Raw genomic sequence first — 25,599 nt, 5'->3', positions numbered from 1 at the left:
TTCCTCCCAAGGAGCAGGAAGGCCTCCTTATCTCTCCTTGCTGTTCTCTGGAAATCTGCGTTCAGTTGGGTGAATCTTTCCTTTTCGCCTTTGCCTTTCGCTTTCCTTCTTTCCTCTGCTATTTGTAAAGCCTCATCAGACAGCCACTTTGCTTTCTTGCATTTCTTTTTCTTTGGGATGGTGGTGATTGCTGCCTCCTGTCCAATGTCATGAACCCCCATCCATAGTTCTTCAGGCACTCTATCTATCAAATCCAGACTCTTCACCTCTACTGTATATTCATCAGGGATGCCTACCTCCATCTTTAAACTCTGCCGGTTCAGAGCACGTGTTCCCCATTTTCCATTCTTATCCCCTCCATTCTTCCATTGGAACGGCTCAGTCACGAAGACAGGTAAATATTACCCAAACAACAAATACCCTGCTCATGCAAACGTCATAATTATCTATCTTTATTTCTTAGTATAAGTATAATTGTGTGAGTGTTTGTGTATTGTTTGACTGAGACATCTCCATCAGTACAAGACATTATATTTTACCAATCATAGTCTATGTCTGTTCTGGTACTTACAGTAAAGGTATAAATTGGTGTGAACCCTAATTTGCCTATCGCCAATTAATAATCATAACTTCACCAATATCAATTAAGAATTTAAGGCAATTTGGCTAACAAGCTGACCTATTCCTGATTAGGCAACTTAAGGTTTCAGTTGTGTCAGTTACAAAAACAGAGCCCAAATTATATGGGAGAATATTTATTTAAATATTTGCATCCTTCCTATCAACCCAAAAATTGATCCTGAGGGAGCTTAAAAAGCCCAGTAATAAAATACACACTTCACAAAAAAAACAACAACAGTACAGAACATTACAATCAGCAATTTAGTAGAAAAAAAATTTAAAAACAGCAGACTTAAGATCAAAACATCGGTGGTGGGGGTGGGGTCAGAACCACTCACTGAAAAACCTGAGAGAACAAATATCTTCACCACACAGAGCCAATCTGGAGCCATTCAAGCACTGAAAAGGTGGGCATTCGAAAACTAAGTGCTACAATGGAAAAAGGGGTTCCTCTAGCGGCTGTTCCCCTCAGAAACTGGAAGGTGATGGAACATGGCCTCAAATGGTGATCTCGAGAGACAGCTGGGAGCACAGGGAACACAGTGGTCCTGCAGGTACTGCAGATTATCTCCGAAGCACACAGGAGCACTGAATCGGCAAGTGCCAGTCTTGCGTGACTGCACTGTGAAGCTTAGCGTTCAGATGGGAGTTCGTGTGCCAGTAAATACATGGAGCAGATCCACTAGGGCCACACAGAGCCTGAAGTGCCGGATCCATCTACTGTGGTCTAATTTTCATATCTGCATATTTGTACGAATAATGGTGCCCCTTCCCTGCAGCCCAGTTGATGCCATTGGCATAAGAAGTGTGTTCGCCTTTGAGGTACAGGCCATTCAGATTAGAAGAGTGGCAGACACTATACCACCAGGCACCCTTGTAGGATACAGCACAGCTTCCTGTCTCATGGATGTCATTATCCTTGTCCAGGGTAGAGAAGTTCATGCCGTTATGCGAGGAGAAGGAATCACCTGAAGGGAGAAAAGCAGGGAGGGGAATATGTATGACAAGGGGAACAACATATCCCCCCTCTCCACTGAGATTTTATGAGAATATCTCTCCTTTTTTTCCCTTGGAGAAAATAGCAAACAAATGTATAGGCTGATTTCTAACATTTTTGTGCACGTGAAAGGTAGTGAATGCTGCAAGTGAAAAGATCAGTGCCAAGGGGGCTGGTGTGAGCACCCTCTAGTTTACCTACCAGGGCTATTTTTGGGCAGGAACGCACAGGAACGGCGTTCCAGCTGGCTCCCAAGCTGGCCACACCCAGCAGGAACTCATTAGCATGATAAGCCACACTCAACAGCAGAAACTCATTCGGATTGGCTACAATTAGGGGTGTGTGGCCTAACATGCAAAAAACCCTGGGTTTTGACAACAAAGAAGGTAAAGAGAATAAGAAGCAAAAGGTGGGTGTGGCTGGATGACCACACTTCTGGCAACATGGGGGTGTGGCCTAATATGCGAATGAGCTGTGCTGTCAGGGTGTGGCCTAATAGGCTAATGAGTTCCTGCTGTTGGGTATGGCCTATTATGCTAATGAGTTCCTGCTGGGCTTTTTCTACAAAAAAAGCCCGGCTAAAACCAAATCTCAGGAAGAGGAGACTAAAATACCGACATCCGTTACTGACAGATCATGACACGAGAGACAGACTGCACCAGATCTACACAGTTTTCAATGGCATGACATCACAATGTGATCATTTATTTCCAATCCTTTCTGACCTGTGAGTGGGCCAGATAAGAAGCAGTGGCTACAAACGGGCCCTGCCCTACCCATTGCAGTGGGCTCATTGGCTCCGAGTGATTGGATCATGTTGCCAGCCAAAGAGTGAACCATGCATTCTGCCTCTGTTGTCTGCATCTACAGTTACTGGTTTTCATCTCACCCATGTAAAAACCATGCGTTTCCCTCTCCTTGATCTGTATGTGTATGTGTGTATATACCTGCACATAACACAATATGGAAGATTGTATGCATAGACACATACAATATACCCAGGGCTTTTTTGGTAGAAAAAGCCAAGCAGGAACTCATTAGCATAATTGGCCACACCCAACAGCAGAAACGTATTAGCATATTAGGCCACACCCTGACAGCACAGGTCATTAGAATATGAGGCCACACCCCTGTGTTACCAGAAGTGTGGTCATCCAGCCACACCCACCTTTTGCTTCTTATTCTGTTTACCTTGTTTGTTGTCAAAACCCAGGGCTTTTTTTGGAGCAGGAACTCCTGTGCATGCTAGGCCACACACCCCTAATGTAGGCAGTCCTAATGAGTTTCTGCTGTTGGGTGTGGCCTATTATGCTAATGAGTCCCTGCTGGGCGTGGCCAACTCAGGAGCCAGCCGGAACTCCGTTCCTGTGCGTTCCTGCCCCAAAATAGCCCTGAATATACCTATACATGCACAAGTGTCTCCAGCACCTTTACAGATGAGTAAGTTCTTGCTTATGACATTTCACTCTGCATAATTAGTGAGGGACTTAGCTCCACCCCTATGTTGCCGTCCCCCGATAGTAGTTTGTCGTAAGTCGAAAGGCTGCTGACGGCTGTCTGGCAGTGGCAGGGGACTCTCATGGGCACAGTAGAGTGCCTGGGAGGGGACAAGAGAATGCAGCTCTTTATGGTGCTGCAGGATTATTTGCCTTGTTGGCAGGGGACGGAGAGCTCAGCCAGAGTAGGTGGTGGTGGTGGGGAGCCCCCCTTGACTGAGCGTTCTTCATTTTAGTTACTCTGTCCCAGATCTCCAATAGGACGCTTCCAGTGTTGAGCCCATTCCTGATTTTAATTTTATTAAAATATTCATTCCCTATGTTTCCCATTGCTCAAGGGGGCTTAGAAATTCAAAATATAAGAAATGCAACCAACCCCTACATAACTCCCTCCATCCTAAAAATCCTAGCAGCCTACACTCCATTTAAACCCCCCAGCAAACAGAAGAGCCTTGTAGCACCAGCTAAACAATTCTAAAAAACAGCTCCCCGCTCACTTCCTCAAGGAGTCCATGCTCTCTGGCTTGAGACTTTCCAGCAGGGCAATCTTTATAATCTTGTACCACCTAGAAGCCAATTTCCCCAAATAGAATTCTTGGTGTAACTCACCCATGTTACCACCTAAGTATGATCCCACTTGTAGACGGTAGTTTTCCTCCTCGCTCAAGATGCGGAAAGTGGTATATGCAGCATAAGTGTTAGTGTCATTGAAGTCCCTGGTATCAATCCGTAGCTGCTGTACTCCTGATTATCAGAAGAATGGAAAATATGAGCATTGTTAGAGAAAATCTCAAACTGAACTATGTTTAGGGTTATGGTGATACCAGGGACCCTCATCCCAGGGGCACATGGATCACACTGGGGTGGTGTTCACACGTTTGAGATAATGGGGGGGGGGGGAAGTGAGGCTATTTGCTCTGCAGAAATTTGACCCGCATTTGCGGAAACACACCGTCCCTGGGAACTACGGGTGAATTGGGTTTGGGTTTTTTTGCCGTGTGTTTCCGGTGCACTTCAATGGGGGATCAATGACTTGCATCTCCGGACCGAGTGCTCCCTATGCAGTGCGCGATGATGCGCATACTGAACCAGGGGTAAAAACAACGGCATGGCATCGGGATGGCCTATCAGACCATCCTGACACCATGAGATCGCGCTAGCACGATCACACAGGGGAAAGTCCGTTTCTGGCCCATAGCAAACCCGTTTGCTACTGGGTTTTCCCCGGTGTCTTTTTACTCCACTTCTGTGGCGAAGCAAAATGGGCCACCGACGACTCCGGGACGCTTGGCAGATGTTTGTGTCTGATCGTGCCCTTTAAATCTGCCCGGCCTTCGCGTCTATGGCGCAGCTAATTCTGCGTGTGATCGCAACCTGGGATTATGAGCCATTTGGGTCCGAGGACATAGTAACAGAAAATGAGATAGAATGGGCTATTTGTTCTCATCAGTGTCCCTGTACTGGATGTTTGGCTGCTTCACAGAGACAAACCTATAATGACAGTAATGACCTAATCCTAGCTTTTGCTATATCACAACCTTCTTGCACAGTTAGACAAACGGTGCCTTTTATTCTTTATTCTCACAAACTGCATTTCAGCAGAATTCGGTCCACCACCTGAATGGAACAAATGATGCAGGAAGGAGAACGCTCTCCTAGGAATCTCTCTCTCTCCTTCACTTTTAAAATAGCATAATGTACAGTGGTGGCATCAGAAGTAGGCTTCAGAACAGGAGAAACCCCTTCTGTTCTTTGCTACTTCATGCAATTTAATTCCAGGGTAGGGGGGTCTGTGTCCCCTTGTATAGCCACAGAAGGCACTTCTACAAACCCTGGAACAACTTTGAGACTACTGACAAGGTTACATGATATTCCTGAATTTGATTGTGGATCTGAGAACGCATTTTAATGCTGACAATATAATCTTATGGTCAGCAGTATGTAGAACGCTGTCTTGTCTTCATGGTTTATCAGGGCTTTTTTGGTAGAAAAAGTCCAGCAGGAACTCATTAGCATAATAGGCCACACCCAACAGCAGAAATGCATTAGCATATTAGGCCACACCCCTAGGGTTGCCAAGTATTACCTCTCGCTGGAGTGGGGGGACTCCCGGCTGTCTCCTGGAGCACACGCGCCGCGATCACATCACGCGGAAGTGACATGATCATGCTGGGCACGCTGGGGGCGGGGGCACGACCATCCGAGGGAAAACCATAGAGTTTTCCCTCGGATGACCGTGGCCCCGCCCCCAGCGTGCCCGGCGTGGTCGCATCACTTCCGGGTGACATGCATGTCACGTACTTTGGGGGTGGGGTTCCCCCCGGGGCCCGATCCGTCGGCGGTGAGGAATGGGCCTCTGGGGCAGGGGTTTCCCCGCCCCCCAGGGGGACTTGGGAAGCCTACACACCCCTGACAGCACAGCTCCCTCCCAGGATTGTCTTCCCCAGGTGCCCCACACCGAGGGAAGGAAGGCAGTTTCTGGATTGGCTTCCCCAGGTGCCCCGTAGCTGCGGGGCGCCTGGGGAACCCAAGCAAGGGAGGCAGTTTAAACTGCCTTCCCTCCCTGGATTGGCTTGGCTTTTCCAGGCACCCCGTGTCTTGTGAGGCACCTGGGGAACCTGAGGAGGGGGAGGCTGCAGGCGTGGCCAACTCGGAAGCCAGCCGGAACGTTCCTGCCCTGTGGTTTATTATGTCAGTTTGTGTGTATGTGTCTCTCTCTTCTGATACATTAAAAGATGGAATCGCTAAGGGCCAATACTAATTGTAGCTACAAAGTAGTCCCAATAAAATTTATCCCACTGCAATATTTATCCTGGTCCTGCAACCACCTTTCCTCCCTAGTTGACCCTTCTGAACCAGTATTCCAGAGTTTCCATAGATTCCATGGCCAAAGGTGAGGTCCCGGGAACCAGTCCAGCAAGCCACGCCTTCCACAGAAATCCCCGGTTGCTTCCTCATTTCCCCTAGGATGCACTAACATTGAATAGAAATGGAAATGACGTTGTACCAGAATTTGTGAGAAGATGGATTTTATCATTGCCCAGCCAGAATTCTGAAGCGTGGTTCCCAAAACCTTTCTTGTAGGACTGCCACCCACGGTAGAAATCCACTGATCCATCCTGCCGCCTCTGGAATACCTGCGGGCAGAAGGAGGTTATATCACTGTGCTCCAGTGGAAAGGTAAACAGCAATTCTTTTCTATACCAGTGTGTGGGTGGCTCTTTCAGGCCCACTCAAGGAGTTCCAAACTGGTCTCACACAATAGCAAGGTGCAGGGCAATTGCTACTTGCCCACTTGATCTGGAAGGGCCTTAGGCACAAAAGGAGGAGAAGACTCCCCACCCTGAGCCGGGCCCGTAGCCAGGTTTTTTCCCAGTCAGGGACATTTAAATTTCTTAGGGGGCACCAGCTAATAGAATTAGAGGTAATTTAATTAAAGTTAAATAGACTTTCTGGGGGAAATAGAGAGGTGCTCTCTGGCTCCGCACTGCCACCAGGCAGCTGCGCAGGAATACCCGGCTACTTCTCTGCACTCACCGTCACTCAGGGCCCTGGGCTGGATGGAAAGTTGTGGGACCTTGCCAGTAAGACGGGGGGCCTAGCCCCGAGATGCCCCACTGTAGATACGGGCCTGCCTTGAGCAAGGATTCTAAAGTACAGATTTGCAGGTGTGTTTCTTTAATGGGTTGAGACTGGTAGTTCTGAACACAACAGTCTCCAACTGTGGATTCTTCTGATCTAATTCTTTCTTGTAGCAGACTTGGGCATGTCTACACTACAACTTGTATCAGTCTTGTACCATTCTTGCTGGCAAGGATTCTCACAAAGAATTCTGACAAATGTAGTATTTTGGGGGATCCTCTGACTGGCTGGAAAAAGGGACCTTTTTTAAAAGCTGTGTCCAGGGGTAGTTAATTTAAATTAGCCTGATTCTAGGACTGGGTAGGCTGGAATAGTGTAGGGGTTTCTTAAGGTCAAGATATTTAACAAGCATCCTGAGGCATCTCTTAACCAGGCGGGGGGGGGGTTATTTATTTAAAACATTTCTATGCCAGCTTTCTACCCAAATAGGGCCCCCGAGGCAATAACGATCAAAACATTTCAACACTGAAAACATTTCAGATCAAGAATGTATACAATAAACAATATTCACAAGGTATGGAAAGGAATGGGACTTGTGGCAGGTGAACAGCCTTGATTGGGGGACAGAGATGGGAAATAGCTTTTTAAAAGATTGCAAGGGCTATATATATTACAGCAATGCAGAGACTGAGCACGTAAGAACATAAGGGAAGCCCATGTTGGATCAGGCCAATGGCCCATCTAGTCCAACAGTCTGTTAATTTATTGTATATATTCTTAACAATACTGTTCAACAATACTGTTAAATAATACTGTTCAACCCTCGGATATTAACTGAAGTTATGTGCAGGGATCATAACAGAGGTGGATTCAGATAAGGGCATAGTTAGTTTCTGTATTTTATTTTCAGGCCCTATCGAGTTTTGAGATAATGCACTTAATCATCGATTTGATTTCTCTGTCATTTGTAATTGCCTTTCTGAATCTATAAAAACACACCCATTTTTGAGTGAATGCGGTTGAACTGTGATTGAGAGGTTAACAGAGGAATTTTCAGCTGGAATTTGTACCGGGGGGGGACCATATGCTCCCAATTCAAAAATCTTCAAGGTAGCGGCTAAGTGTCACTTCTTGGGCTTCCTTTACTTTACTACAATGTTGGTTAAAGTTGTATTCTTTAGATGGGGAAAACCTGTTGATCACCAAGGTGCCTTCACAGGGCTTGATTAAAGCTGAAGATGGTAACTCTGAGGTGGGCCGTCCTTAATTTCCAAAAGTTTGGATCTCAGTTGCTCCAGTCTATTGATAATTTCCTCTTGCTCTAAAAGAGGTAAAGCTGTAAAAGAACTGATCAAGTCTTCTTCAAGAGAAATGTCAAGAAGATGACGTTCATTGATTTCTAAAGGGGCCGAAGTGTCAGCCCAGCTTATTAGATCCTGATGGGAGGCTCTAGATGGAATGTCTTTAAGAGGATCAGTTGTGGCTGGAGGACCAGAAGGGTTCAAAGTTCTTGGACTCAGAAGTGGGACTCGTATTGTGTTGGAAAAAACGTATTGGAAAAATTTCTCTGGAATTTAAAAATCTTTTCTGTCTGAAGAGTAACAGGGGGATGGATGAACAATCAAAAGTTAATACTAATTTACACACCTGGTGAGAGTTACTAAGAAGGTCTACTGACTTAATTTGAAACCCTACTCTGTGATAGTAATGGTGGCAAAGAAACAATATTTCTCTGCCACCACTACGCTTGCACAGTGTACACCTGCAGTACTCTTCTGGGTGGACAGGGGCTAATTGGATTCTAGCCTACAGGAAGAAGTGGCCTGCTGTGATAATTTTACTAAGTAGTTTGCTGATAAAATTTCTTGTACCCATTCCAACTTGGACAATACATTAGCGGGGACAAGATCAGTGGTCTCAGGTTGTCGATTTCTCGGATACCTTTCAGCTCGTACAGTCTGATGATGTAGACAGGGTTGAGTTTGAAATGTCCCGCCTGTTTGTACAACCCCTTTTGGCCACTTTAATCTACTAGGGGAGACTGGCGGACTGGGACCAGGAGACAATACATGTCTCACTGAGAGGGTGGTGGTCTCTCCTGTCTTGAAGTGGGCAGTGGTGTGTCTGCCCCTAAGTAAATCTACCCTGGACACAGATGAGCTGAATAACCACCTTGTACCTGAATAAAACTTGGTCTTAAAGGTGCCACTGGACTGTTTTGGGCCGGGGGGGCGGGGGGAGCTCTGCAGCTTACCTGGCTGCTTCTTGCTCTGACTGAGGGCTGTTGGGAGCAGGGGGCGGGGCTTGTTGCACCCCTGCTTTTGAGTCAGTGTAACCTCAGCCTCCTGTGAATAAAAACCTGCAGGGGTCATTTCCTGCAGGAGCGCACATCAAGTCTCAAATGTACCATTCTTGAGCAAAGTGTTTGAACAAGTGGTAACTGAGCAGCTTCAGGGATTACTGAACGAATCAGATCGTTTAGATCCATTCCAGCATACCTTAAGGACTGTCTTCTCCTGTCCACCCTGGTCATCTTTAGAGGCCCTACTTCTGGTGCCTCTGTCATCTGAGGCGAGGCAAGTGGGAACCCAAGAAAGGGCCTTCTTGATTGTGGCGCCAAAACTTTGGAACTCCCTCCCCAGGGAACTTGACTGTCTCTCCCTATTGTTGTCTTCCACCAGCAGGTGAAGACTTTTTCACTTTGCTTGGCATACCCCCAATAACTATTATTGGCCCGCTTCCCTTGTTTTGGAGTTAGGTGTGTTTATAGTTTTTGTGCAGGAGACACATTTGAAAGTACTAAAACCTCTCTTTCTTAACCCCCCATTTTACCAAATCCAAAGAACAGCCCCCAGCTCATCAAAGTCAAGAGGAGTTGCCATTTTATTGTCAAAGGATATTCCATTTGTTATTGAGGGTGAAGAGCTGGACCAGAGGGGGCACTATTTATTCTTAAAGGGACATATTAATGACAAACAATTGACTTTGGCCACACTCTATGTACCCAACTTAGCCCAAGTTGACTTTTTAGAACTTGTATTTGAAAAGTTGCTTATATTTCAAGAGGGGGAATTAATCTTGGGAGGGGATTTTCATTTAGTTTTAGGCCCCTCATTAGACACAACTAGCTCTAGAAAGCACATGGGCCCTTTGACTAGAGCCTCAGTTAAATTTAGGAACCTTCTTGAAAAATACCATCTTTTTGATTCCTGGTGATATCTATACCCCAAGGGCAAAGGAATACTCTTACTATTCAGCCTGTAATGATGTATATACTTGTACAGATTTTCTTTTATCATCCCAGGGTCTTTTATCAGGGTTGAAATTGGCTACTCTAGGCCCAAGGCTGCTTATGGACCACTCCTGGATTTATTGTTCTTTGGATTAGGGGAAGAAATGCCTTTCAGACAAATCATGGTCATTTAACACAATGTTTTTGAATAGACAAGACTTTAAGGACCAGATCGACTATGAATTGAAATTATACTTTGAATCAAATAAGTCGGTAGATATATTAGATGCTATCTATTGGGACGTTATGAAGGCAGCTATGTGAGGAAAGCTGATCTCAATGGCATCCCATCTAAAAAAACCAGAGAACAAAAATTAGAGAATGAATGATTGCTAACATAGCTGGGTTGAAACAGGAACATAAAGTTATCAATAATTGTTAGCCAAACGTAAATTGTTTGATATTTTTGATTAACAATAGTTTAAAAAATAGCTAATTTTTATGAAACAAAAATACTGGAACTGCTCTCCTAAGTCTTTAAAGCTTTTAGCCTGGAGAGCTAAGAAGGAGAAGAATTCCCACCATATTCAGGGCTTGTTAGAGTCTAAGAAAAAAAAAAAGAAACACTCTTCTAGGGAGATTGTGAATATTTTAGTGGATTATTACACAAAGTTATATTCGTCCTCAGGGCCCAAAGAACAAACAATTGAGGACTTTTTCTCCTCTAACACACTCTCCTCCTCATCAGACTCAGATAGAAGCTTCATGGACAATCCAACAGGAAATTTTAAACTCAGGCACCAATGGCTTTAGGGATAAATTTTATAAAGCATTTTCCATTTGCTTATTGGTCCCTTTGACCATTGCATGTTCTTCCCTCTTGGAGAATAGCCTCTGTTGTTCCTATTCTAAAAGAAGGTAAGGATGCCTTGAATCCTATGTCATACTGCCCAAAAGGCTTCTTTTTTCTATGGAGTCTCTAAAGTTCAGGCTTGAAGAAGCTGCCACCCGAGGAGCTTGTGCCTCAGTCACATCGGTCTTTTCCTCCAGCAGATCAAACTCACCAGCCATCCTCCGCCATCAGTCTCCATGTCACAGAAGACAGTCATTGCTTTACTGGGGACTGGATAGATCGTGTACCAGCCATTCAGTGTCTCTCCGAGTTCGAGAAGCTCTTTGCAGCTTCTGGTTCTGGTCTCTAGAGGAAATGTGTAATATATTTATATATTTTCATGTATGTTTTAAATGTTTTATACATGTCTTAAATCTCAACGATTGTACTCTTAAAGTTGTTTTAACTGAAACGTGCTGGTTACGTACGGAATTAAACTGATACTGGTACAGAAAAGACAGTCTGGGACAATTCACACTATTACACTTTGGAAATGTTACACGAGTGAAACTGTCATTGTATTAACTGGTCCTGTGTCAGTCTATTAAGCAACCTGGAGAATAGACAGAGCTAGAGTCAAGTCCAGTGGCTCCTTAACAGACCAACAACATTTTTGGAGTATGAACTTAAGAGAGTCAAAGCTCCCTGTGTCAAATACCAGTATCTTGTATGTGACAAAGTGAGATCTGACAATACTTGTGCCTGATGAAGGGAGCTCTAATTCTTAAAAGCTTATATCCTGAAAAATTTGTCCATCTCTGCAGTAGTTGAATCTAACTCTTCTGCTGCCAACCAACAAAGCTACCCTACCAAACTATCTGAGAATAGGCAGTGCCATAACTCTCTGGCTAGAGGAGGTACATGCCTATGGTAAGGAAGTTTGTTCCTGTTCCAAAGAGAACCAGATGTTTCACTCAGAAGCAATTGCGCAGCATTTGCAGTTGCGTCATCTGAAAGCTTTATTTTAAACCCTATAGCCCTTTTTTTTAGTATTTAAATTTAGCAAGAGTGTTACAGTGGCTACAGCAGAGATTTGGATAAATGAGGAACACTGGGAGGTATATGCAGAAGAGAATGTGATTGGAAGATGTACAGGAAAAGACAAGTACAAAAAACTCAGCTTCTTCAAAATGCTCTTTTTCTTCATGTCCCTTCAGAACATATTGCTGGAACCATGACACTAGAAACTTGCATTATAAAACTGAGTGTATAATCTCAGGAATCTGCGGGCAGCTGAACTAAATATTCCATGGCTGGGGCTCAAAGATAATGATCAGAGCCATGGCTCAGTTCAGACCAAATGTGAAACCATGGTTTGATTACACTTTCTATGCTTAGTGTGATTGTCCAAACATGAGACACTCCACCAACCATAGTTAATTAGGATACAGCAAAACAAGTTCTGAAACCATGGTCTGAAGTTTATTTATTAGCCTTAATTATAGTTTTGCATGATACACAAATGCTGACACAGTTGCTGAAACCCCACTTGCTTCCCTGCAGCACCCTCACACATTCCCTAGTCTGGCCATAGGGAAGGCAACAAAAACAACATTTGATGAGGCACACCAGGATTTCAGTGAATGTGACCTGAATCCTAACCATCATAATATAATAATTCCCTTATGTATTGGCCATTTCCAGCTCTCCCATTGGCTGTGCAGTGTGCTCCACCAGCCACTGGCCCATTAACCCCCACTCAAGAGTAATCATGTGCCATTGGCTGGGTGCTGGGTCTGCTCCTCTTCCCTGCCCACTGCCACCTCAGGCACTGTCCCGTCAGAATAACTGCCAAACAGCTGTCTCTCCTGACGAAGACACTTCTTCTGCTTGGCTCCTGTGGCTGCTTTTCCCGCAGTGGCTGTTGCTAAGCAACCAAGATTGGTTCTGTCAGTAAAAAGACAAAGGAATGAAGCCCTTTCCAGGCCTTTGTGGGGAACTTATTGGAGTCAGTCCTGACTAGGGTTGCCAGCTCCAGGTTGTGAAATGCCCGGAGATTTGAGGGGTGGAGCCTGGAGAGGGTGGGGTTTGAGGAAGGGTGGGACCTCAGACAGGTACAATGCCATAGACCCCACCCTTCAGACCAGCCATTTCCTCCTGGGGAACTATTGTTACCAATCTCCAGGGGAGGGCTGGAGATCACTCAACATTACAACTGCTCAGGAGGGAGGGCAGAAGTCAGCTGCTGCCAGGGGGCAGATAATGTTAGGTTGATGGTTAGCTGGGAAGGAGGTGGGGTTGCCAACTCCAGGTTGGGAAATTCTTGGAGATTTGAGTGGTAGAGGTTGGAGAGGGTGGGGTTTGAGGAGGGGCTGGACCTCAGACAGGTACAATGCCATAGACTCCACCCTCCAAACCAGCCATTTCCTCCTGGGGAACCATTGTTGCGAATCTCCAGGGGAGGGCTGGATATCACTCAAAATTACAACTGCTCTTCAGGTAGCAGAGACCAGTTCTCCTGGAGAAAATGGTGGACTCTGTGTCATTATACCCGGCTGAGGCTGCCACAGCAAATTGATGCTGAGTGCCCAAGTCCGAGGCAATCTACCAGAGCCTCTTTCTAGAACTTGTATTTATTTCCACAATGGGCCTTATTCCTAGTAGTTAAAATAAACCATGTTTTCACATTACGTCAGAACCAAGCCAACGGAATAGAACAGAGGAAGGAAGTATAGAGAGATATCTTTTTGTATTAGGTTCTTTTGAATTTAAATGACTGAGGTGCAAACAATGTGTGCAGGTAGGTATGATGAAGTAAGGTCAGCAAGGCCTGAGCAATTGTGTCGCTGTGATTTTCATATGTGAATGTGTTGTTCACTCAGTTGTAGTCCATAAAGTCCACTGCAGTACTGTAATCAGTGACTGGATTTGGGGAATGGATTTAAAATACTGACTGCCAGAGATCTCTGACTACTTCCATAGACCAAGTACGTCATTAGTTTGTATTGACCACAGCAGTCTTGAGAGACCTCTGCACAAGACTTGCAATGCTCCTTGGATACCACTCAGCAGTGGTGGGCATGGATGTGTGAACCCCAGACTGATGCTGGTAAGGAATGCAAAGGTCAGCAGTGGCGGACACACTTTCCTGAAAAAAGGATTATTCATCACTTCCAATCTTCTCTGGCAGTGTTCAGCTATGTGAGTTAAGGCAGATTCTCACTACATGTGTAGCAATGACAAAATCCAAATAGCTTCTTGGTGCCATAGAAGTTCTAGAAAATGCCCCAGAATTGTTTATAACATGCAAGAAGATTTCATGGTGGAGAAGGTAATGTGGAGTGTGATCTCACAAGGTTGAAAGGTTAACTCTCATAATGTGGTTGTCATTATGATGTACCACAGTGATCCTCCACCTGTGATTAGTGAGCTGCCTATGGCTTATAATAGTCTAAATGTAATTTTTGAAATTAATAAAATTAAAAGACGCCTGCTCCTTGGGAGGAAAGCAATGGCGAACCTAAACAGCATGATAAAAAGTAGAGACATCACCCTGCCAACAAAGGTCCACATGGTCAAAGCAATGGTATTCCCAGTAGTCATGTATGGCTGCGAGAGTTGGACTATAAGGAAGGCCGAGCGCCGAAGAATAGATTCTTTTGAACTATGATGCTGGAGAAGACTCTTGAGAGTCCCTTGGACTGCAAGAAGATCAAATCAGTCAATCCTAAAATAAATCAACCCTGACTGTTCCCTGGAAGGCCAGATAATGAAACTGAAGCTCAAATACTTTGGCCACCCAATGAGAAGGGAGCACTCACTGGAGAAGACCCTGATGCTGGGAAAGATTGAAGGTCAAAGAAGACGGGGATGGCAAAGGATGAGATGGTTAGACAGTGTCATCGATGCAACGAACATGAAACTGAGCAAACTTCAGAGGACGGCGGAAGACAGGAGGGCCTGGCGGGATCTGGTCCATGGGGTCACAAAGAGTCGGACTTGACTGTGCGACTGAACAACAACAACAATTTTTGACGTGGTCAACTTTTACTGCATTTTTGACCACTTTACCACTTTATATCTACTTTGACCACTTTATATCTACAAAGGGAAGCCTAATGGCATTAAATTTGCAGGTCAGTTAGTTTTATTTCTCAATACCAAAGGCTAAATGGATCATTACTTGGCCATCTCTTACCTGGTCCAACACGGTTCATTTCTTACACTGCCTATGACTCTTACACTGCCTATGACTCTGCCTTGGGTGAACTAATGCTGGCCACCTTAAATTCTTCTCCTTCGGAATCCCAAGAAAACAGAGCTAGCAAAAAGAAAGATTGCTGTCCTCTTATATCAGTTAAAACAACTCGAGTTTGTACTCCTGAAGACCATTGCGATTTTGAAGAGAGTTTGGACTCTGTTTAAAATTAGGATTTGGGTAACCAGGACCAAATGCTGATATTTTGATATTTTGATGCTATAAGAGTGGTGGGACTGTGGCAATGTTCCCCCAAGGTTTAATCATTCCTTGGAAGGAGGTTTTGTTTCTTCCCCTCCTGACCCTTGAGGTCTCCTAGTACTGAGTCTAATTATAATTTAGTTCAAAGATTAATTTGATAATATATTGTAAATTTATTATAATGAGCTAAGATGGTTTGAAAATCTTATAAACATTATCATGTAATAATTTTGGGAGAAGAAAGACGATGAAGAAGATACGAAGATGAAGCATGCTAGTGAAGTTTCGTTTTTCATAATATTAATGATTTTGGTGGTGTTAAATTATAAAATTCTTTCTTCAATAAAACAAAATTCAAATAAAAAAAAAACTAGTAATGGGATGGTGAATAGACATACCTTGCTGCTGGCTGCTGGTACAGCTGCATGAATCTCCTGTAAGAAGAGGAAACCAGTTTCTTGTGGTGGGAACAAAACATGGTACCAAAAGCATATGAAAAATTAAAGCAAGACCTGTTTCAGAGGCTCCACATCCATTTTATTTATTTATTTATTTTATCTGTCTATCAAATTTATATCCTATTGCCTCTCCCCCGAATGGGACTCAGGGTGGCTAACAGCATATAAAATACACCAATAAAAACAATACAAAGATACAATAAATAATCTTTAAAATATAAAACAGTTAAAAATCTATCCCCATTAAAATCTATCCACTATCAAGCAGAGTAGGATGCATGGATGGCAAAGACACAGCTGAAGTATACCAGCTGCTGCCGGATCACAATCACCCAAAGGCCACCTGAAAAAGAGCAGTCTTGCATGCCCTGTGGAACCTAGAAGGTCCTGCATGGCACGCTCCTCTTCAGGCAGCTGGTTCCACAGGACGGGGGCCTGTGGTGAGACAGCCCTTGCCCTTGTTGACACAAGGGAGGCAGTTCATGGACCAGGGACCTTCAATAAATGCCTAGATGAAGATTGGAGAAGATGGGGAGGATAATGCTGAGAGAGGTGGTCCCAAAGGTACAAGAGTCCCAGGCCATTTAGGGCATTAAGGTAAGTATCAACACTTTGAATTGGTACTGGAAATTAATTGGGAGCCAGTGCAGCTGCCATAGAATAGGTGTGATATGAGCTGATCTGAACACTCCTGTCAGCAATCTGGCAGCTGTGTTCTGGACCATTTGCTCCTGTGAGGTAGGCGGGGCTGAGAGAGCTCTTGACAGAAACTGCTCTTTTTCAAGAACAGCTCTTATCAGGACTACGGCTTGCCCAAGGTCATCCAGCCAGGTGCAAGTGGGGGAGTGGGGAATCAAACCCGGTTCTCCCAGATTAGAGTCCGCACACTTTAACCACTACACCAAACTGGCTCCTTAAATGAGGGGTAGAGGTAGGTGTCATCTGCATGTTGATGGCATTCCACTACGAACCTCCTAACAATCTCCGCCAAAGGGCCCATATAGACGTTAAGTAACATTCAGGATGGAATCATCCCCCTGCGGAACTCCACGGGTCAGGGCCCACGGTGATGACCTCTCTCCACCCATGATTACCCTCTGGAACCCCCTGGAGGAATGAGGAGAACCAGCTCAAGGCCATGCCCCTCACACCTAGGGAGGCTAGGCAGCTGACCAGGACCAAATGGTCTACTGTGTGAAAGGCAACAGACAGATCCAGCAGGATCAGCAGCACCATCCCGCCTGCATAAAGGTGTAACCGGAGGTCGTCAGCCAGAGCAAGCAGAGCTGTCAGTCCCAAATCCTAGCTAGAAGTGGATTGGAAGGGAGCTAGGGCAGATGTCTCTTGGAGCACCTGGTAGAGTGGGTTAAAGGAGTCCAAAAAACTGGACCCAATTGCACACACAGGGCCCTGAGATTCCTACTGACTCAAAATCTGGCAGCCAAGTCTTGGCGAAGGAGCAAGACTTTATCTGACAAGAAAGTTGCAAATGTGCCACAGCTAATAACCAAATTTTCATCTACTTTTGGAGCCACAGAAGAGGTGATAAACTGCACTAAACTGCACAGCTGGACACAACGTGGCAGATGCAATGGAGGCAGAAAAGTAAGAGGGCTTTGCTACCTGCACTGCTACTTCATAGGCCTTCAAGTGAGCTCTATAAAGTGCTCTTGTTGCTTCATCATGAGTTTGTCCTCTACACCCCCCTTTTTACCATCCTTAGTTCATCTGTATACCAGGAATCCAAGGTAGTACAGGGACAAAGGGGGCGCCAGGAGGTAACTCGGTCAATGGCCTCTTGAAAGCCCAGATTCCAGGCATCAGTGGGTGTGTTTGGATGGGCCGTTTAGTCTGATTTCAGCCCGCCTCAGAAACGGATTTTATCTGTGCAATCACAGTCAACATCTGCCTCCCATCCCCAGCCCAGAGTATTTTGATACCAGGTCCCCAAGTGGTGTTTTCCTGATTCTCTGATTCCAGATGCACTTTTCTGACGTCTGATCACTCCCCCGGTGTTGAGTCACTTCTGGTTTAAACCCCCTCCCAGCTTGAAAGCTGCCCGAGGCTTCCGCTTTTTGTGCACCATTTTTTTAAAGCATTGGCGGTGTGCGCATAGGCAGAGGTCTGCCACCGCACTATTAAAAACAATGTTTAAATGGTGCCTAGTTTTAGCATTTAGACGAGTTCAGGATCTCATGGAGGCCATTTTTGGGGTAAACATTTAAAGGGAAGTATTCCTTTAAAGTTTAAAGGGAAGTATTACAGCTGTCAGGTTGAAGTGGAAATCACTGTTGTGTGCACGCGTGAAAATTTTAGTTCTACAGATGGCTGCCTGTGTGCATGCCCAAACTGAGAGAGTGAGAAAAACAACACCAACGCATGCTCCCGCCTGTGGACGGTGGGGAGCAATGTGGCTACGCAGCGATCCGGAGCAAGGATCCACCACACCGTCTGACCGCACCCAGTGAGTTCATCAAGAGAGCCGCTGGCAGAGCCAGACAAATCCCACAGATAATTCTGGAACCCAATTGCATCCATGAGTCTCTGTGGGCGAGCAGAAATAAGCTCGCCACCTCTTTAGGGGGAGGAGGCAAATCACAGACTGACCTTCACAAGGTAAATGATCAGTCCGTGGCACCGGTTTTCAAAGAACCGCTGAATCCAGATCAATTCCCGCACAAAAAGACCAGATCCAGTGTGTGGCCTGCTCTGTGCGTGGGGGCCAATACAACCTGGGAGAGTTCTAATGATGTCATGGAAGTCATAAAGTCTAAGGAGGCACCGGGCAAGGCAGCATTGGTGTCTGGGTCTGCACACCATCATTCCTTGGGATTAGAAGGGGAGCAAGCATGCCCGTATCTCAATCTCCCCCTAAACCTAACTCTCTGCCCACCACGATACCTCCCACCTCCCCATCTTACAGGGACCCCCTGGCACATCTCACGGCTTACTCTTGTTTCCATCTCCACCTGTGGGAGGATCTAACCAGCTGTGCAGCAGATTTATAGTGCACCAACCCCCCCCCCCATCAACCAAACCCACAATAGTCCAACCCAAGCAATGGACCTCCAGTCCTACTCACCCTTGTAGTCGATACCCTACCCCACCCACCCCAATCACCAGCCAGCCATGATTTGCAAGAGCTGATGCTTCTGCTGGGACAGAGCTGCAGCTTCTGGACTCTGCCCAGCACTTTGCCTGATCTTCTGGCGAGGCAGTCCCAAGCACCCCCACTCTGGCCCCCGTTATTATCCAGCTAATTAGCAATAATCACCAGCCAGCTGTGGTCTGCAGGAGCTGTTGTCTCTGCTGGAACAGAGCTCCAGCTACTGGACTCTGCCTGGCGCTTTCCTGATGTTCAGGCAAGGCAGAGCTCTCCTGTCCTGGAGGAAAATGTGGCAGTGGCCACTATTTCTGCCTGGGTTTGTGGTCACCATGAATTGGCTGCAGCTGTTCTTTTTGCAGAGAGCTCAGACAACACAGAGCAGCGAAGACTTGGAGGTCTCCCCATTCACCCTCAATGGATTTGTAGCCACATTACCTTGGTCTCCTTTATCTCCCTTGGGTCCAGCTTTCCCAGTTGCTCCAGCAGATCCTCTCTCCCCTGAGGAAAAGAGATCAGCGATGGATTGAGGAACATGTTAGAAGCATCCTTTCCAAGCTTTGCAATGAGTTTGACAGAAGACAGGGATAACCAGACAGTACAGCAAAGGAGTATGTCAAAAGGATGGGAAAGGAGTCTGTTTTGGGGGGGTCACATGCTTAAAACCATCTCATGGTTGTAAGAACTAGGCTGAATGGCAAAGAGGTGATGGAGGATGCTCACTCTCAGCCTATGCTAGCAGTGCCTAAAGGACGGAAGATGAAAAAGCTGATGTAGGAAGGAACGGATTGTTTGGCAGACTCAGCGGGTCTCATCTTTACAGATATTGTGGGACAGCATCGATTCTAGCCACACGAAAGCAGCTGACGCCCACACCCATAAAATGCTGGAGGGGAGGAGCTGTGGCTCAGAGGTAGAACCTCTACTGTGCAAGCAGAAAGTTTCAGGGTCAGTCCTCAGCCTCTCCAGTTAAAAAGTGTCAGGTGGTGGGAAGGACAAATTGTGCAGTTAGATCAGGAGAGGGAGAGAGAGAGAGCAAGAGCAGTGAACAGCTGCTTCCATGTGGCAATGATTCTCTGTCCAGCATTCAAAAATTACTTGCAATTGCTGGATTTCTATAGCTCAGTAACATTGGCCCAATCTGCATCTAGCATTTGCTTTGCTGTTGTACGAAACCCACACTGGAACAGAAAAAGATGCGGCTCAAAACCACATTCAAATACCCCGGGGCCAACACCATACTGACTGCAGAGTCACCCCTGAATAGCCATAAAACGGCCATAAATGTATGTAGAGGGCTACCATAAAACCGAGAGGTCAAAGGAAGTGAAAGAGGCACGCAGTCTGGACACGGCCGTAAAATCCGACAATCGATCAAAGTGAAAGTGGCATGCAATGCAGGTGGGAATTTCTGTTCCAGTGTGGGTTTGGTAAGACAGCGGAGCAAATGCTAGATGCAGATTCGGCCATTTATAATGATCTACTTCTCCAGCCGGCTGGATCCTTTGACCTGGAATTCAGGGGAACGAGTCACGGTGGCAATAGATCATTATAACACCTTTGTGCTATACTGATCTAGCATTTTCTGATTTAAAAAAAAACCACAGAAAAAGTTCTCTATGGCAGCCAAGGAGGGGAAGGTGGCAGCCATTGGGGCTGAAACAAGGAAAATGGCATTGATGCGTGTGGGGTCTTAAAAACGCATGCCTTCCCATATACACAGTGTGCAAAGGTCCTTTAACTTTGATATCTTTGGAAAGATTACATCAAACCAAATTTGAGAAAGACTGCAGCCAAAGCAGAGGGGGGAAAAGCCCGAGAAAGTGGACAATGAGGGGACAATATTGTGCGGATGCTCCATGAAATCCCACTCCAGCTTGGATATCCACGTGCAGCCGTATTGCCATTTATTTATTTGTGTTCATTATTTTGTAGTCTAGTTTTCTCCCTGAGACTCAAGGCAGATTACACAATGCAAGGCAATACACTCAACAGAATGGGACAGCCAATAAATAATGCAATAGGATTTGGGGTTCGGAAATCTGAAAACAAGCGGAAATCTGAAACACAGCATGAGAATTAACATCACATGTGAAATACTGCGGGGGGGGGGAGCAGGAAACATGCCCAAATAATTCAGTTTTGCGTAGCCTGAGGAAAGCCGAGAGAGTGGGAACCTTCCTAGCCTCAATCAGGCAGGCCATTTCACAAGGTGGGGACCATAACAGAGAAAGCACACGTACTGGCAGTTGTCAATTTTGCCCACTTGAAGCACTGCATCTGCAGAAGGCCTTACTCAGATGAATGAAGCCGTCAGGGTAGAGTACAGCGGAAGAAGCGGTCCTGCAGATATGAGGGAGCAAGGCCATGAAAGCCTTTGCATGTAATGGCCAATACTTTGAACTGAGCCTGGACAGACAATTGAGTGACTACAGAAGGAAAGCAACGTGCATGCTCTGCCTAGGTCTGGATAATAAGTGAGCCGCAGCGTTCTACACCAACTGGAATCTCTGAGTTAACTTCAAGGGGAGATCTATGTAGAGTGCATGGCAGTAGTCTAGTCTTGATGTTACCATAGTGTGGATCCAGGTGGCCATTTTGGCCATTTTGGAACAATTTAAACGAATTTTCTTAGCTCAGGAAGGAGGAACAACTTAAACTAGGGGTGTCGAGCTCATTTGTTATGAGGGCCGGATCTGACATAAGTGAGACCTTGTTGGGCTGGGCCATGTGTGTCATAAAATGTAATGCCCGGTAGCGGAGATATAAACTTTATAAAGGACACAAACACAAAGATTTTTTTTAACTTAAAATAAAAACATGCTTAGAACATTAGCACTCTTGCAATATTTTGTTTATTTAACAGTATCTGATGACACCTCTTGCTCTGAATTATTGCATCAAAATGTCTGTGCTGTTGCGATCTTGAGTATGCTGTTCAAGTTTGTATCTTTAAACTGCAAACCTACTTTTCATTTATTGACATTCACCACAGAAATCTCATGCTCAGAGTTCTGAGTCTAGGACCCAGGTTAAAACATGAAATGGCTGAGCAAGTGAGAGAGTCTGGCAAAGCAAGCTATGACGCAGCAGCAGCAGAACTGGAAGGAGGAGATGGCCAGTTCCACTGCGGGCCTGATAGAGGCCCTCTGGGGACCTGATCCGGCCCTCGGGCCACATGTTTGACACCCCTGACTTAAACCATTCCAAGGTACATCCCTCAATACATATTTCTGCCTCCAAATGCCTCAACAGGATGACACGATCTACTTATCAAAGGCTGCAGATACACCTAGTGAGAGCTACAAAGAAGCATGGCATTTTGTCTGCATTCAGATGAGTTCATTGACTAAATCCACTAGAGCCATCTCCATCCGATAGCCTGGTTTGAAACCAGGCTGAGAGAGCAGTAGTGGGCCAAATCCAGGTCTTCTTGGGCAACTCATTGGTTCTGGACCCTTTTCAGTCACTTTGCCTAGAAAAGGCAGATTAGAGACTAGGAAACAATTGGCAACATCATTTTCCTGTATGAATGGTTTCTTAAGTAGTAGGTGGAGATCGGCCTCTTTGAGTGGCCAAGGGAAAGTGCCCTGAGTTAGTGTCAGGTTCTGCAGCAAGTAAATCTCCACACACGTTTCCAAGGAAGCGTTATGCTTTATTAGATTACAAAACTGGTACCACATCCACAGGATTATTGTTAGGAATGACCATGGGGCGGAAACATCCTTCCATATAGTAGGACGAGGCAAATGGCTAAGCAAATGAAATTTGAGCGCGCGCGCGGGGGTATTCTCCCGGCGGGGGATACATGAAAATCGGGAGAGTCTCAGTGCCTCATGAGAGCCGAAAGATTCACACCAGGGGTGGAACGCAAGCCCTCCCTCCTTCACAAGGCAGAACTGGCTCCCATGGTCTCCCAAGCATTGTTTACAGCAAGTGGCAGAGCAAAACAGAGAGACGGGAACAAGCAAAACATGGCAGCTAGCTGACAGTGAGTGAGTGATTTATGATAAACATCAAGGGCTAATTAATGTGGCCCTTGCATTATTTTAGCAGCCAGGGTGGACAAAGATTCAGGGTACATTATAGCCTTCACAGATCCTAAGACCCCGTCGACATCTACCATGGTAACGGGGTCAAAATGATCCATACGTAGACAAAGTATTAGACCATGCTGCCTGCCCGATATTACATTCAGCATCCATATCAAAACGTATTCATTTTAATTTATCAGCAAAAGACAAGCAGAAACAACCAATATAAATAAGCCTTATGTGAATTGTCCCTGAACAATATACTTTTCCAGGATTTGAATCCTGTATCCACCTCTGTTTGAATACTTTTAGGGCAGGAAATCCATTCTTTCCATTCTTCTACCGTGCTGCTTTTCTGCTCGCCATACCTTCCCACCCCCCACCGTTCTGGGACTTGTAAATATAGAGCATGGGCTCTGGGGTCAATGTGGATCTCCCCCCCCCCCCGCATGTTACTCAGAGCAAATAATCTTCCTGATCTACCCAGCACCAGATCTTAAGTGGACGTCTTCTCACCTGGGGGCCCCTGAGGGCCTGTGTCACCCTTAGCTCCAGGCAATCCGCTTGTTCCTGGCACACCAGGAATTCCTGGTGTGCCCGGCTGGCCCTGGAGGAACACCTTGTCTGCTCCACACTGAGATAAGCCCTTTAGCTCTGAAACAGGAAAAGGATTATCAGCGAGAGAGTGTATGAAGTGGTGTATGTGAGGCAGTTTTCCTTAGGGACTAGTAGCCTTATGATAAACAAGGATGCTCCCTCTAAGCTGTGGAGTCCTGTGAGCAAAAATTCTACTTTGTGAGCTACTGGCATGAAAGTTGTGAGCGAGCCATTTGGCTACTGCATCAATTAGTTTGCTCTGGAGCCCTCCTTCCTGAGCTAAGACAAAAATGTGTGAGCCGGAGGCTAAAAAACTGTGAGCTAGCTCACACTCACTCATCTTAGAGGGAACACTGGTGGGGATGCTCAGAATATTGGGGAGGGGAGTGTGCAGCAGATAATGCTGGGTTCGTATGTGGTGGGTCGGGTTCATGTCCCTTTGCATCCCCTCTCAGCTTGACGTACTTCACAGGATTGTTGCCAGGATAATTGCCTTCCCCAAGTGTTTAGAACAGAATGGGAGAAAATCAAGTAAAAACCAATGCAGTTACCACCAATGCTCCCTCTAAGCTGTGGAGTCTTGTGAACAAAAATTCTACTTTGTGAGCTAGTGGCATTAAGGTTGTGAGCGAGCGATTTGGCTACTGCATAAATGAGCTAAGACAAAAATGGGTGAGCCGGAGGCTAAAAAACTGTGAGCTAGCTCACACTAACTCAGCTTAGAGGGAACACTGTTTACCACACTAGGGTTGCTGTCACCCCCCCAGAGAATGCATTCCGTGACCCTGTGTTGCAATGGCACATCTCTTTGTTTTTGTACCAATTCAAAGTTTCTAACTAACTGTCGCTTGAGCTGTTTCACACATTACGCAGTCAAACCTGAATTTGCCACTGAAAATATACTCGATAGCAGTGTTGCCAAACTCCAGGTGGTGGCTGGAAATCTCCTGGTATTACAACTTATCTCCAGGCAACAGAGATCAGTTCCCGTGGATAAAATTATACCCCACCTGAAGTCCCTCCCAAAGTTCACTTGGCATTCCCCTCACATTCACACTCACGTGCACAGCAGGTGGCTTCTGTCTCCTGCCCATAGCTTTCTTTCACCCAAGACACAACTATCAGGAATGACAGAGCCATCAGACAGTTAACCCAGGCGGTCATCTCGCCTTGCAGAGCCGACTTGTCGACCTATTTGAATGTCTTACTGAGGCAGGGCTGTCTTGCCCCTTATACCCCCTTTGCATTGCAACTTTAGCGGAATGAGGAAATGCTGAAGTTTCCCACCGAAGGGATGGTGCCAAACACCTTGGTTGTGCAATGTTTGCTTTCACAAGGATGGGCATAGTCCATGATATTCAGAGAAAAAACAGGCTGTTAGAGCAATTTTTGAAATCCCTGAATTGGGAAACATACCCACGTCAGCAACAATCTTCTGGTGCTGAATGTTCTTTCATTCTTAGGCATTGTTCTGTTTTGGTGCAGTGGTTAAGTGCGCGGACTCCAATCTGGGAGAACCGGGTTGGATTCCCCACTCCTCCTCCACTTGCACCTGCTGGATGACCTTGGGCAAGCCGTAGTTCTGATAAGAGCTGTTCTTGAAAAGCTATTGTCTGAAATGGAGTTGGCTGAGCTGTACAGGAAATGCTTGTGAATCAGAAAATGTTGGGAAGAAAAACAGGGAGGCTTTTTTATATATTTATTGTACAGGGGAGGGCTGAAAGATTGATTGTGATTGGTGCAGTTTGTTTGGATTTTTAAAAAAGTGCTTCAAGTTTCGTAGGTTCTAAATTAGCCCAGTTCTCAGCCGCTGTAAAAACCGTGGGGCTGAGAGACAGCATGGAATGTGCTCACACACGGAGAGAAAGCAACAAAGCCTTTTCACACACACACACACACACACACACACACACACACACAGCCGATTGGAAAAGAAACAATAGTTCCCCCCCTCCTTCCCCCCACCCGCACGCAACACACCCACCCACACCAGTGTTTCTCAAAGCCACAGAGAGAACAGCCTCCCTGCCCCCCCCAACTTGCCTGCTGTCTGTTGCTGAGAAATTCCTTCCAGTTAAAGCCTGTCTCCGAGCTCGCCTACCTTTTTCATGTGAAAATGCCCCCCCCCCCCTTCCAGGCCCAGTTCCAGTTTTTAATCGCGGGGGGGGGGGGGGGCGAGTGGAGGAGG

The 25,599-nt window shown here is 45.9% G+C and overlaps 1 protein-coding gene across 1 annotated transcript; it reads right to left on the bottom strand.

The window, feature by feature from the left end:
* Positions 1 to 610: 610 nt before the first annotated feature.
* On the bottom strand, positions 611 to 24,615 carry LOC107112731 (veficolin-1-like). Its single transcript, XM_015413919.1, has 8 exons — positions 24,473 to 24,615; positions 23,331 to 23,468; positions 19,219 to 19,281; positions 15,618 to 15,653; positions 10,993 to 11,126; positions 6,122 to 6,251; positions 3,724 to 3,858; positions 611 to 1,589 (listed from the first exon to the last, which is right to left on the bottom strand). The coding sequence occupies exons 1-8, from the start codon at positions 24,573 to 24,575 to the stop codon at positions 1,339 to 1,341; spliced, it is 990 nt and encodes a 329-aa protein (XP_015269405.1). The 5' UTR covers positions 24,576 to 24,615; the 3' UTR covers positions 611 to 1,338.
* Positions 24,616 to 25,599: the final 984 nt, after the last annotated feature.

Source organism: Gekko japonicus, unplaced genomic scaffold, assembly GCF_001447785.1.
Source record: "Gekko japonicus isolate JY-2015 unplaced genomic scaffold, Gekko_japonicus_V1.1 scaffold1701, whole genome shotgun sequence".
NCBI lineage: Eukaryota > Metazoa > Chordata > Lepidosauria > Squamata > Gekkonidae > Gekko > Gekko japonicus.
This window is presented reverse-complemented; position numbering and strand designations above follow the sequence as displayed.